The sequence below is a fragment of the Myotis daubentonii genome, chromosome 3, assembly GCF_963259705.1.
Source record: "Myotis daubentonii chromosome 3, mMyoDau2.1, whole genome shotgun sequence".
NCBI classification, from domain to species: Eukaryota; Metazoa; Chordata; class Mammalia; order Chiroptera; family Vespertilionidae; genus Myotis; species Myotis daubentonii.
The window spans coordinates 114,377,619-114,391,881 of NC_081842.1; the positions used below are offsets into that span (position 1 = coordinate 114,377,619).

The 14,263-nt window shown below is 42.2% G+C and overlaps 1 protein-coding gene across 1 annotated transcript in view; it reads left to right on the forward strand.

Moving 5' to 3' along the window:
* The first annotated feature begins 592 nt into the window (after window positions 1-592).
* Window positions 593-14,263, forward strand: part of SLC9A9 (solute carrier family 9 member A9) — a 367,982-nt gene continuing 354,311 nt past the window's right edge. The window contains 4 exon segments of the mRNA XM_059686208.1: window positions 593-670; window positions 2,568-2,648; window positions 4,811-4,870; window positions 5,942-5,949. Of these exon segments, the coding sequence (XP_059542191.1) occupies window positions 593-670; window positions 2,568-2,648; window positions 4,811-4,870; window positions 5,942-5,949 (227 nt within the window).

The following is a 14,263-nucleotide window of genomic DNA, read 5'->3' on the forward strand; positions in this document are numbered from 1 at the left end:
ACCAAGTAAAGTTTTTATGGCCAAGTTTAACTTAACATTGAAATAAAAGCCAATAAACGCTGTGGCTCAGTGGTTGAATGTCAACCCATGAACAAAGAGGTCACTGGTTCAATTCCTGGTCAGGGCACATGCCTGGGTTTCAGACTTGATCCTCAGTAAAGGGCATGCAGGAGCCAGCCAATAGATGACATTTCTCATCCATGTTTCTATCTCTCTATCCCTCTCTTTTCCTCTCTGTCTCAAAATCAATAATTTTCACAATATTTTTATTCAACCACATATACTCAAAACATTTAAAAACTAAGCAAAATAAGAGGGAAAAGTTTTCTTTGCCCAGCAGAGTTTCACTGGGATGTGTTGCTGTTGGCTCTAGAAAATACACATTAAATGTTACCTTATAGTTATATTGCACTGACAAATGTCTAAGTTCACATTTTCTCTTATTTTTATTTCTGCCAATATGATAGGCTCTTTATGTGCCTCATACAACCTTAGAGAAGGTGATATAATTGTATTTTTAAAACACAGTTTTAGTGACCCAAAGGAGCATCTTCCTAACTGCAGTTTCATTTTTATTTTATTTTTTTGGCAGATGACATTTGACCCAGAAATCTTTTTCAATGTCCTACTGCCACCAATTATATTTCATGCAGGATATAGCCTGAAGAAGGTAAGTTTATGGTGACTATTTTCCTTATCATCAAGGAAAATAGCACTACTGAAAAAACAGTTATTTTATGGGTTTACCTATTTGGTAAAAATATCATTATCTTAGATTATTTTATATAGGTTAAAATCTGACATGCTTGGAATTCTTCTGAACTTGCTCTGGCCAACACACCGACCTTTAGCCACATGCAGCAACTAAGCCCTTGAAGTGTGCTAGTCGGAATGAAGATGTGCTTTAAGTGTAAAACATGCATTGGATTTCTCAGACCTAGTATTAAGAAAGAATGTAAAATATCTCAATAATGTTGTATATTTGATTTCATGTAGAAATGATGTTTGGGGTATATGGGGTTGAATAAAAATATTGTGAAAATTAATTTTGCTTTTTTTAAAACATATTTTAATGTAACTACTAGAAAAATTTAAATGATATACATGGTCCACATTATATTTCTTTCTTTTTTTTTTTAAATTGCAAGTTTATTATAAAGAATACAATCAAGGATACAGATGAAGAACCGGGTAAAGAGGTACATAGGGCGAGATCCAGAAGTATCCTGAGCATAGGACTCCTGTCCCTGAGAAATTGGGTTGCTCTGCCCTCCTGATCCAAGGAGTTGTCAACCTGAAAGCTCTATAAGCCCCTACTTTAGGAATTTTTATGGAGGCTTTATCAAAAAGGCACGATAGATTATTATCTCAATCTCTGGCCCCTTTCCCCTCCCTGGAGGTTGAGGAGTGGGGTCTGAAAGTTCCAACCCTCACATGGTGACTTAGTCTTTCTGGGACTGGCCACCATCCTGCTGCTCTAGGAGCCACCAGTCACCTCATTAGCATACAAAAGACACTTCACTCCAGGGATTCTAAGGGTCTTAGCTCTTGTGTTAGGAATAGGGGTCAGAGACCAAATATACATTACTATTGGACATTGATATTCTGTGGGTGTAATCAAGAGTAGGCAGTGAACTAGCATGGAGTTAGCCCGCAGAGTGAGAGCTCAGGAAAGCTGTGCTTATGCTCTGCCCTTGGTGCTCCTAGAGTGGAGGCCCAGCCTCACAGCTGCAAGCACCTCTGCCATTACTCAGATGCAGCCTGTTGTGCAGGGCTGGCGGGGCAATGACCCATCCCAGAGTGAGGCTCTGGCCTCAGTTTGAGTGGCAGAGGCTATGAGGCTGCTGTTCTGCTGCCCTCCTGCCCAGATTCCTGGGCAGTGCCTGTGGGTCTGTGGGTTCCTATGCCAGATGCTGGGCTGCTTGCTCAGTGCAGACCTGTTTTTCTTGTGGACTCTGGGCTCCCTCTTGCTGTCAGTTCTGGTTACTCAGGCCCCACTTACAGAACTGGAGGAGAGTTTTCCCAAGCAAGCCCTTGAAAAGATTTAGGAGGCTGATTTATTCAGGTCATTCTTCTTCACACAGCCCCAATACTAGGGTGCCATTTTGTATGTCTTCAAAATAAATTTTTGTAGGTGATTAAAGTTTGTTTCATAACATGTAAGTCAGAGATCTAATAATAAAAGTAAAAAGGCAACCGACTTAAATATTTTAGAATGGCATTTTTAAATGCTAAGTGGTTCCAGTGACAGCAAGCTTCCTAGAGCCCTGCATGGACATTGCCCAGTCCCTTCCTTTCTCTTCACCTGCCAGGCCTGGGACTTGTTTCTGTCATCTCTACCCCATCACCTTCCAGATGTTTCCCCTACTTCTTTGAGAAACCTCTGTCCTTGCAGTGTAGAATAAGTAAGTCTTATTGTACAAGAAGGCCAGGAACTGGGGCTCCAACAACAAAACTTGCCTAAGCAGTGAGGAAAGGAGGAGGCAGTAAAATGCATGTGATTTTTATTTCCTGTTACACTAAGAAAAATGCTGACAGACAATAAAAATATATTTTTTTCTCCCCAGAGACACTTTTTTCAAAACTTAGGATCTATTTTAACATATGCTTTCCTGGGAACTGCCATCTCCTGTATTGTCATAGGGTAAGTGACATTCAGGACTTAAATTCCATGAGACTGGTGGGCAGCTGATGTCTGGGAGGAATATCACACTTCCTGGGCTCACAATGACTGGGTGAATTGTCTATTTTTTTTTCAGTATATGACATTTTTGCAAATTTTATGATTCAGTTCCAAGACTTTCACATCTTCTGACTAACACAAGGCTTCAAAATCAAAGCAAACTAAAATTGGGTTACTGGATTTTCTCTGTGAGCTATGGACTTCTGACTCAGGGACTATGGATAACTTAGCTTGAATTGTGTGAAGCACATTGCTTCTTTCTTTTTTGCTTAGATGACACAGATAAGCACACTACATTATTTTCACCTTTTTTACATTGGCAGGGATACAATAGTAACTGTATGTCAGAGCAGAGGCTTTCTTTCTAAAAAGTTTACCAGAGAGCAGTTTGAGACAGACATCCTCAAATAGTAGCAGAGCTGTTAATGCTGGGATGGTTCTTTGTTGATGCACTGTAGCATGCAAACCTGTTTCTTTCTCATGATATGTTATTGGTTATATGTCTAAATCCCAAGTCTGTATAGACTCTGGCTTGCTGCTCATCATAAAGCAAAATGTGATACAAAATGGTAAAGCCAATATGATTCACTTATACCTCTATCGAATATATTAAAGGTCCACTGCAGAAAACACAGCCAGCTGTGGTGACTGTGGTGTGAACGCCTTTCATTGTCTATACAGCCAATGCGGCTCTTGAGTTTTACTGTGTACCCCTGTTATATCCTAACACAACAAACTGGGGCTAAGCACACATGGGCCACTTGTCCAGCTCTTCCCTTGTGGATTGTTAGTGTGTGTCACTGGAAGGCTATATATTTATCACTGCTTGTATCTGAAAGCAGGGGGCGGGGCAGGGGTTGAATTCTCTGTTAAATTTTTATTGATTCAAGCCTAAAAAGAATCTGGCTACATTGTATGAAAATGTCCAGCATGGTTAAAGCAGTGAGGAGCTAAAGATTTTAGCACCTGAAGGTGGAGGCTTGCAGGAGTGTGTGTTGGGAGCCTCATCCAGTCTGGGCACCTTAGTGCTTTTACACTATTTTTTACTGAAAGGCACCATGGATTTAGTCCCCCTCAAAGCATGTTCAGGGGAAGGCTTTTTGTTCTCTGGTGGACATTTAATGGAGAGTGATGAGGCAGTTGGGTTTTCCATGCCATCAGGTGCATTAGTGCTTGTGGGCGTGGTGAGCACTGTGCCAGGCTCCAGGGGAGGGGGTCTCACAGGGCAGTGTAAGGGGCTGTGGGAACTGCAGTGCAGCAGTCAGTTGAAAGAGCTGTGAAGCTCAGCCTCTGAAACTCATGCGAATGTGAAGGCCATGAAGGGTGATGTGAATCATGAATAAAAAGAGCTAGTGTTCCATGGTCTTCTGCAGGTAAAGACTGTCTCTATTCACACTACAAGCTGGTTTTAAAAGTGACTCAAATGCTCACAGGGGCTGAGATCGTTGGGTCCATTTAAATGAAAGAGTGCCTAATTAATTTTTGTTAACCTTATTTCATTTCATTATCACTGAAAAGCTCCCCTACAAATCCTTCATTTTAGTTACATTTATTTATCCATTTCAACAATTTTGAGATTTTAAAGCCAATTATTATTATCCAAGGCATTTACTTTAGCAAATTCTGTAACAGAGATAACTTACTGACTTTTAGTGGCCTTAAGGTTAACCTTGGAATGCAGTTCATTATTATTCAAAAATGACCCTTTATTATGGAAACACTAATCTTGTTGCCCAAACCTAGCCTGTAATTTTTTTCTTTGAGTCATTTTTGCCATTGAAAGGGCAAGGGCTATGCCCTCCATCTTGCTCCGTACCCTCCATGTTGGGGCAGCCACCATGTGCTCAGGAGAGTACCTTCTTCCCGGAAGCCCAGGCCCCTGCTGGCCACGCCCGGGATTTCTTTAAACTAACCAATGACAATCAAGGGATGTGCGCGCCATAGAGATGACCACATCCTGTGTAAGAAGACCCGACTGGCGCCTGGCCAATCGGCAGGGCCCACAGTCAGCTCCCCTCCCCTCACTCCACCCCCTATTAAAACCCTGTTTCTCTCATGGCGGTTTCACTCTGCTTCTGGTTGCTGTGTAGGCCAGGAGGCGGAGTCGAGTTAGCTAGCTCAATAAAGGACCCTCTGCTTTTGCATCGGACTGGCTGGCTCCCTGGTATGGTTTTCTTGGGGATCTTGAAATCTGGGCACAACATTTGGGGGCTCGCCGGGATCCCCAACACCATCGAGGGACCCCCAGTCTGGAGGGCCTGACTGACCGCAGTAGGTGTTTGTATCGTTGTGTGTTTTGTATCTGTCCTGTGTGAGCTCACTTCTGAAATCTGTAATTGTAATTGCCCGCATGATCTAAAGTGGACGCACAGGGGGATCAAGGGTGGGAGGAGTCAGGGGACGCCTCGATCCTCCATCTGAAGGGGTGTAGCTTTGCTCCCGCGGAGTCGGAAGGTCTGTAGAAACCCCCTCAATCTGAGACAGGCGGGTCGCACCCGCTGGTTGGCATGCAGCCATCATCTAGCTTTTCGGTTTTTGCTTCCATGGAGTTGGAAGGCTGTACTTTTTTGGGGGGCCCTTTAGTTGTTTGTGTTTCCGTTTTATTTTGTGGACTTGCTGGATGGACATTATGATGGACTCAGCCTGCTCCTTTGGGTATTGTGATAGATCATTTCAAGAAGCTTGGGGGAGGCTGTAGAGCTCCCTCAGGAGTTGGGAATTTGTTATTGTTTAAACTCTGAATGAATGTCTGGTGAAAGTGTGTGAATGTGGAGGGAGGGGGCCTGCCTTCTCCCCTCCTTTGTGTGGCTATCTGAATATGCCTAGTATGAAGTCTAGATGATAGAAGTTAATCTATTAATTGAAAATGCCTTATATTTTATTTGAAATGTATCCTTAAATGTAAAAGTATTGATTTGAAAAATGCTAAGTATTTATTTGCTACCTAATATTTAAAGCTCTGAAAGTTTAAGGTCTTTTTTCTTGCCGTTAAAAAGTTTAAAGCTACATTTTTTTTAGTGGAGGGAGGGGTAGACATGCCCTTCCCCTAGCAGGCAGGTAAGCCAATTCCCGCCAGCAGCCATCTTAGGAATGATAGTTTGCATTTAAATGGCTACACCTTTTGCTAGCTGACCTTCCCAGAAAAGGTCAAGCGGCCAAAAGGTGGCTCCTTTGAAATCAGCTTTCCACCAGTAGTCCCTAGGCAGAAAAAACATGGTTTAAAGTTCTGCAATATAATGTTGTCCATCTGTCTTTTAGGGATTTTGGTTTGCTCTTCCCTTGTTTATTGTGAGAATGAGGAAATCATCTTTTCTGTCAGAGAACAGTTTAGACAGCCACAATGTTGAGCTGCCTGACTTGGCAGCCGCCATGTTGGCCGCATGGCATGCTGTGCCCCTGGGGGCCGCCATCTTGGAACAACAAAGGCCCCTCCCTCTGACTTAGGCAATCACAAAAGGAATGTCTGCTCACTGAGGCAGGATGGGATTTCAGGGGTGGAGTTTTAAGGCAGAGTTTTTACTAAGGAAATGCAGATGGGGCAGAAAATGTGCCTGCCTCTCAGATTTATTTAATACTATTTTTAAGAAGATATCTTTAATGCTTAATAAATTAGCAATCACGGTCTTAATATAATTTTAGTGATATGATAAACCAATGTTTTGAGCAGTGGCTTTATAAAGGCCGACAATAGAGCTCATATTTCTTAAAAGGCTTATAGATAAAGAATTGAAAAGCTTTTACAAATTCATAAATGCATCTGGGATTTCTGTGCACATGTAAAGGGAGAAGGCCAGTTTAAAAACGAGTGCGCATAGTTTTAAGCTGAACTTGACATTTTGCTGTGTACAGAATAAAAACCCGAGACTGTTTTGGCCTTTAAAATGGCGGAGATGAACCTGACAAAGAAATAAAGTCTGGTTTCCCAAGGCGACTTAAAGTAGCTCTTTTGAAATTTCCCGCCCTGAGGCAAGTCCCACCAGGAAGTTGATAGTCAAGTTTACTTGTGAATAGCTACAGATTTGCTTCTTGAATTCCCCAGCAGGAAAATTGTGACCATTTTGAAATTTAGCAGCTATGCCAGGATAGCAGTAATCCAATTTATAAAGTAAAGTACAATTATTTCAGGTAGAAACTGGTTTCATACTGATCTTAGAGGGCTCCAGTTCAGTGTTCTGGAGACCCAGGACATGCCTAAGTATAACCTATGTTACCCAAAGCTGTGGTTTAAATTTTATGATGTCTCTGCTTCTGTAAATTGATCTGTCCTTGTTGCTTAAATATATATCTTTGTTGTTTAAAATTGTTTAGTGAAATTTCTATGTCTCTTAAAAAATTATTGAATATATTGCTAATCACCTAAAAATTAAGGCTAAGAATTCTAGCTACCTGGAAAGCATGGCCTTGGTATGATGGAAGAAAAAAAGAAATGTTAAATGGATGATAGACCAGAAAGCTGGGACTGGTCACTGATGGTGGATTGTGAAAAGGGCTAGACATGGCCTAACTTCTCCTTCCTTGGTACCCCTGAAACATCAGAGGGTACTTCTGGCCTTAGTTTTCCAATGCGTTTAATCTGTCGATTTTGTTGTTTCGCCGAAATCCTCTTGAAGGATATTGAATGGTTCTTTCCTTCCTCTTTAACTTTTGGAGGATTGTGTGAATGGATTACTGATATAAATTATCAAGGATCTCTAAGGGACTTATTCTGTATCTCAACACAACTGAAACTGATTTGTTGGTATTTTGTGGTATAAATATAACATACACCTCAAAATTCTTAATGGGGAATGTATCTAATTATCGTGACTATTTAATCTTAATTTCCTTGTTCAATATGAGTACCGTTTCTATCTGGATGAGACATAGGTCAAGAATCCTGTCCTGGAATGTGGGAAAGGGAGGCCTCCACATCTGTTCCTGTCAGGCCCCCATCAGGGGACTTGGGCGGTGTTCCTGTTATCTGCTCATGACCCCAAGACTGTAAAAGTACTTGTTCACTGAAAGGGTGTAAGTATAAATGTTTATTTGATGTTTATATGTATACTTGGGTATAATTATTTGTTCAGGTCTGTGCTACGTTGGGATTTTGGAATTCTGGGGTAGATTTAAAAGGTATTTGTGGCTTTTCTAGTCTGATTGGGACATTTAAGGGTGGGGCTCACAGTTCCTCAGGGCAGAGATTTCATGGGCCCTTGCCCCTGCCTGTGCTGAATTAAATAATACAGGCCAGTGTCATTTAGCTTGCTGGTTAAAGGAAAACAATGGGCCTTAGAATCTGTAAAGGTGGGCGGGAATGAAGCTGGTCAAATGTACTGAAAGGGTTTGGTACCTGTTGCTGCTAGCAAAGGAGGGGCTGATGCCAACTTCTAGCGCGTTCCCTTGAAAGAGGCCTGGTTGCTGCTCTGCTACAAAAGGAACTGGTGAAAGGCAAGAAAGCAGAGCACTGTAACTAATAAACAGGGTTACCTAGAAGCCATCAGGACTTTGAAGTTCTCCAAGAGAGGAGGAATCTGACTCGGAGACTGGCGAGGACTGGGTGGCTTTTCTTTAACAATCTCTTTCCTTGAGAGGGCTCCAGAGGGCGCACGAGGACATTTGGCCGCGCCTCCACGCTATCTAGGAGACCAGCTCAACCCCAACTCCTCATCAGCACAGACCAGGAGATTGGATCTACGTCAGAAGGCACCGCCGGGAGACCCTAGAGCCATGTTGGAAGGGTCCCTACACTGTGGTGCTGACAACCCTCACCACTCTCAAGGTAGACGGCATCGCAACCTGGGTCCATCACACTCACGTCCGGTCAGCGGACCCATCCATGATCCGGAAAGACTTCATCACCAACTGGAGCTTTGAGACACAACCCGCTCAAGCTCAAGCTACACTGTGCTCGGCCTGCCTTATGCCGGTAACATGACTCGCTATCACTCCTGTCACCAGGAGCCCCCACAATACTGTGTAATACACTTAGATAATGCCTGCATCTTCATGGACATGGCTCCAAAGAGACAAGGACAATTTATAGAATCACATGTTTAGTAGCAGAAGATTTGACTGCCTGAAGCGGCCATGATGCCAATATTATGTTTCATGGTATTGATATATTATATTGACCTTTGATTCTTTTGCAGGTTTGAATGTATGTTGGCTGCCCTGGAAGGGAGCTGTGTGGGGTGACCCCCAAAAGTAAAGGATGTCTAGCTGCCAAGAGGGCAGGTGCCCAACTGGGCAGGAAATGGTGCTCATCAGGTTTTGGTCTCTGTTGAAAGACAGTTGACAGTTGGCAGCCTGTGTACTGCTTGCAGGCCTGCGTAATCATGCCCATGTCAGGGGTAGTAAAGCTGGGAAAGGCCTGTTTAGCATAAAAGATCTAAGACATGATTATGCATAGAAAGAAAGTTTAATGCCAATAGTTACTGTTTTGTTTTAAATCCATGAAAAGGAATTAGCAAGGAAAGTCAGAAAATCTTAGAGTAGATCAATATGTTTTTCTCCTTATGTAATTCCTCCGAAATCTGGCAATGCTAAGTAAATCATGGCAATGCATTTTCTTTGCATAGATCCAATAAGACTGGTTCCTAATAGTGGTTTTATTAACGGAAAACTTTGACTGGAGTATCATGTTTTAAAGAGCCCTGTCTGAGCTCTAAGGACTTGAAGCCAGTAAAAATGCCACGAAGAAAGCCTGGTATCCTGCTTGGGAGCCCTGAAGATGGCTGGCGTTGAAACGTCAGGCCCACGCCCTACCATCACTGGCGGTTGGTAGGAGTAGAAGGGGAACAGTAAAGATGCCTCTTTATCCCTGCACAATCCCCACACACTCTGGGCTGCAACAAGTAGGAGGGCTACTGAGATGGGCCTTAAAGCCTGGAGCGTGGGCTCAGGTGGAGTTGCTACAGGTGAAGGATTCACCTAACTCAGCAGATACTGCAGGCAGGCCTGATGGCAGCTGGAAGGCTTGGCTTCCTGGCCCTATGGGGCACATTAAGGTTCAACCATGAAATTCCAGCAAAGGTAGTCAGTTACCATTCTTTTGTTTATGCAAACATTAGGACAGTAGATAAATTAATCTTAATTTGGGTTTTTTTGATAGCCATGGAGGAATTTTAAGAAGAAAAATCCTATTTCAATAAAAGTTGTTAAAGCCAAAATGGTTTCTTCCCCTTCCACCAGACCATTTGTTAAGCGTATAGGGATAGTTCAGTTGATAGTCCTGTGTGCCCAGTAGGGGCCACTAGCAAAGGTGGAATAGAAATGCAGTCCGTCTCATGATTGAGCCAGAAGTTCCAAGACAAGGGGGGAATGAAAGGGCGAGGGCTATGCCCTCCATCTTGCTCCGTACCCTCCATGTTGGGGCAGCCACCATGTACTCAGGAGAGTACCTTCTTCCCGGAAGCCCAGGCCCCTGCTGGCCACGCCCGGGATTTCTTTAAACTAACCAATGACAATCAAGGGATGTGCGCGCCATAGAGATGACCACATCCTGTGTAAGAAGACCCGACTGGCGCCTGGCCAATCGGCAGGGCCCACAGTCAGCTCCCCTCCCCTCACTCCACCCCCTATTAAAACCCTGTTTCTCTCATGGCGGTTTCACTCTGCTTCTGGTCACTGTGTCGGCCAGGAGGCAGAGTCAAGTTAGCTAGCTCAATAAAGGACCCTCTGCTTTTGCATCGGACTGGCTGGCTCCCTGGTGTGGTTTTCTTGGGGATCTTGAAATCTGGGCACAACACCATCTTTTTGAGAAAAAACAGTCTTGGGTTTATTCTATATCATCTGTAAAGCGAGGAGGGCTCAGCCCAAGATCTATCCAAATCGGACAGAGTGCACTTTTGTCTTAAGCCAGCTTTTTCTCTTCAAGAGTACAGAAATCGCAGATGCCTTTCTAAATTCTGCTAAATTTTAAATGATGGACCAGGAAATAAGAAACATGGTGAAAATGAGACTTTTTAATAACACTCTCGGGAATGGGTGTCCATTTTTCAGGATCACCATGGGTCTCCCCACCCCCACATCCTGCTTGCTCTGGGGAAATTCAGCAACTGGCCTGGCCACCCAGGTTTCCTTTCTTATTAAATTAAAGGAATGCTTAATAGACTAACAATAAACACATTAAACCAAACAAAAAGGCAGATCAACAAACATGTAGACAAGACTTAATATATCACAGTTCTTTTTTTTTTTTTTAAATATATTTTATTGATTTTTTACAGAGAGGAAGGGAGAGAGATAGAGAGTTAGAAACATCGATGAGAGAGAAACACCGATCAGCTGCCTCCTGCACATCTCCCACTGGGGATGTGCCCGCAACCCAGGTACATGCCCCCGACCGGAACCGAACCTGGGACCCTTCAGTCTGCAGGCCGACGCTCTATCCACTGAGCCAAACCGGTTTCGGCTATCACAGTTCTTTTCATGAATCTTTTCCTCTTTCATTCTCCAGCCCTTTAAAGTTATTTTAGGTAAACTCTGTCTGTCACAAGGCGTCATATGGTAATTTTTAAACAAAGCATCAGAGTGTTCCCCTGCGAGAGGAGTAATAGCTCTTTCCTCTCTAGCTGCCTAGCCTTTCCACATCAGAGGCAGAGGATCTAGCGGCTTTTTAGTAATAACAGACATTTGATCCCCAATACGAATAGGCATTTTGCAATTTGAACAAAACCCCACATAGTTAAATATGACAAGGCCACTCGTTTTCCTTGAGCCTGATTTAAAAGAGTACTCTTTGACATTTCCATTTCTTTATAATTTTGCCTTTTAACCGAATTCTTCCCCATTATGGCCTGGCTTGAAAAAGACATCCTCGCCCACTCTGGGTCATGAATTCCAAAGCTGGTACGAGCTTTATGTGCAGTGAATCTCCCCACTGAATTTTCCAGTGATTCCACCTTTATCAGTGATCCCTTTTCCACTCAGGCAAATAATCTTCTTCTCCAGATGTCCCCCGTTGAGGCGCCATAAATGCTGCAGTCTTTTTTCAGCAAGAGTTCAGGAATCTAGATAAGGGGCTGATACATAAATGGATAGAGACTAGACAAGAAATATAAATTTGGAAGGCATTGGGGGAGCCAGACGGAAACCAGCTCTCTAAGTGGAATGGCTCCCTGAATGTCCGGACCCACAGCTTTTTATTCACACATTTTGCCCTTTAGCAAAGCAGACACACATATCAAAGGTAAGGTTTGGTAAATGGTTAAAGATTATCAGCTTAGGGGAATTGCCTACAGCTTTTCAGCCAGCAGCAGGGTAATATAATGCTGATATTCAGCCCTGCTGAATATCAAAGCCCATCAGCCTTTTGAGGATTTTTCACATTTATTATGACCTGCTGGACTTAGCCTCCAGTGATGCTTGTCTAGATACTGCAGTGACACATAATTGAAAAAAAAAGTTATGGCCCTTTTTGCCTTAAGACTCTTTGTCCTGACAGAATTCCACGCCAATTCATTTTTTGGACACCAGGTGGCATCACCTAGCAGGCTTGGAAAGGCATCCTGGGAGGCACAGCTCAGTGGACCTCTCCAGTTTTAAATCAGGACTTCCAGGGTTTTCTGCTCATACCCCTGCCTGCTGCTGCAGCCCTGTTTGTCTTTTTCCTCATTCTTCATCTGTGACTCGGGCATCTCTCCTATCCTAGCTCTTAATGGCACTGTTCAGATTCCTGGGATTTGACCTTGGCTTTATCCTTGTCTGTGTCTCCCAGATTCAGTCACTGTTTCTCCTGAACTCAGCCCTACGACTTACAACTTGTTTTACTTCATGTCAAGCCATGCACCACACATTGACCTACCAAAACTAAGTAGATAAAAGAAACCCACACTGATGCTTTTTATCTCAATTGCATTGTACTTTAATTATTGACATACAAGTCAGATGTAAGTGACAGAAACCCAACTCAAAATAGCTTAAGCCAAAGGAACTCCCTGGCCTATTTGACAGGGGTCAGGTCTAGTCTGAGCATGCCAGGACCCAGGGACTCAAATATACACAACTGTCTATTTTTTCTTGTCCTGATTCCTCCTGAGCACTGGCCTCTTTCTTTTCTAGTGTACACAGATGATTTACTCTGAGAAGCAGGAGAGGGTGACCAATGACATCTCCAGGCTTGTATTGTACTGGCTCGATATAATGCTTGATTTTCCCAAATATTTGCATATCAGACACAGAGAATAACTCCTATTGGCCCTGCTTGTGTCAGACAATCACAATTAGGCTAATCGCATAGTACTCCAAGGGAAATAAACATAATGATGAGCCAGATCTGAATCATATCCCTATCCTTGAGATCAGTGATATGAAATTTATTATTAAAAGAAAGTGACTGGAGGATAAGTATAATGAGCACCCCATAACAACAGCTACCATATTTCACAATAACAGAATGCTCAGAAAATGGTGGATTGAAATGAAGCAGATAGCGTCTATGCCATTACAAACTCAGATGAATGCTTTACTTTAAATGGCAAAAAAATCCTTTCTAAATGTAGAATTGATTTTGAAGAAGATAAAAGGAAATTTCCTGGGTGTCAAAAGTAAGAGAAAATCCACAGCAAAAGTGAGAAGCTACCTCATCAGTGGCTACATGATATTGGCGAGGATACTGACTGAGAGGTCTTGGAAATCGGAGCCCTGTCTGTAGGCTCATTTATGGCAATGTAACTTGAGCAAAGCTCTTTGGGTAAAGAGGGGACTCTCAAAGTGTTCCCTCAGTTACACAAACTACCCATTGTCCTTATGTAATAGTTAGAAAAACGTCATCATTCTGAAATTTGGATCAAAATCCCTGGCTTAAACAGTTGTGATAAAAGAAAATCAAACCAATAAAATAAGACAAAAACTTTTAAGGACTATTAATACACCTGCCCCAGCCTCATTTCCCTTTTCTTATTTTCAAATATGCCTTAGGACTCTAAAGTGTTATATTTTTTTTTAACCCATGCACATGGAAATTCCACAGAAATAAATGATTTTTCCTGAAAATTAGTTCACAATAAAAATTTACAGGCTACTAAAGGAAATAATTCTACTATGGAGAAAAGCCAGGGGATGAAAAAAAAATGTAAATCAGAAGAACAAGAACCCTAAGGAACTAAAAAAGTTATACAAGTTGGAGATAAATTATAAAACAGGCATATTAAAAATGACTGAAGGGATAAATGGATGAACCAAGCTAAGTAAAATAGGAAACAAAATATTATTTCAAAATAAAAAATGCAGATATTGACATTAATAGTCAAATGAGTGTGACCAATGTCATATTAAATCCAGCTAGTGAGCCAGAAGATAAAGTTGGCAAATGACACAGAATGCAGAAGAGATTAAAAACTATGCAGGCCTCATTAAGGGATGTAGAAGATAGTATAAGAAAAGTTTGGAATGTATCAATAAGAATTTCAAATGGATAAACCAAAGATAATTTATTTGTGGCAATATCTAAAAAGATAATGGATGATAATTTTCAAGAAGAGAAAATTGAAATATCATATTATGTCCAGAGCTGGATGAATTATATTCATTGCAGTGTTATTTACAACAGCCAAGATCTGGAGGCAGCCCAAGTGTCCATCAGTAGATAAGTGGATAAAA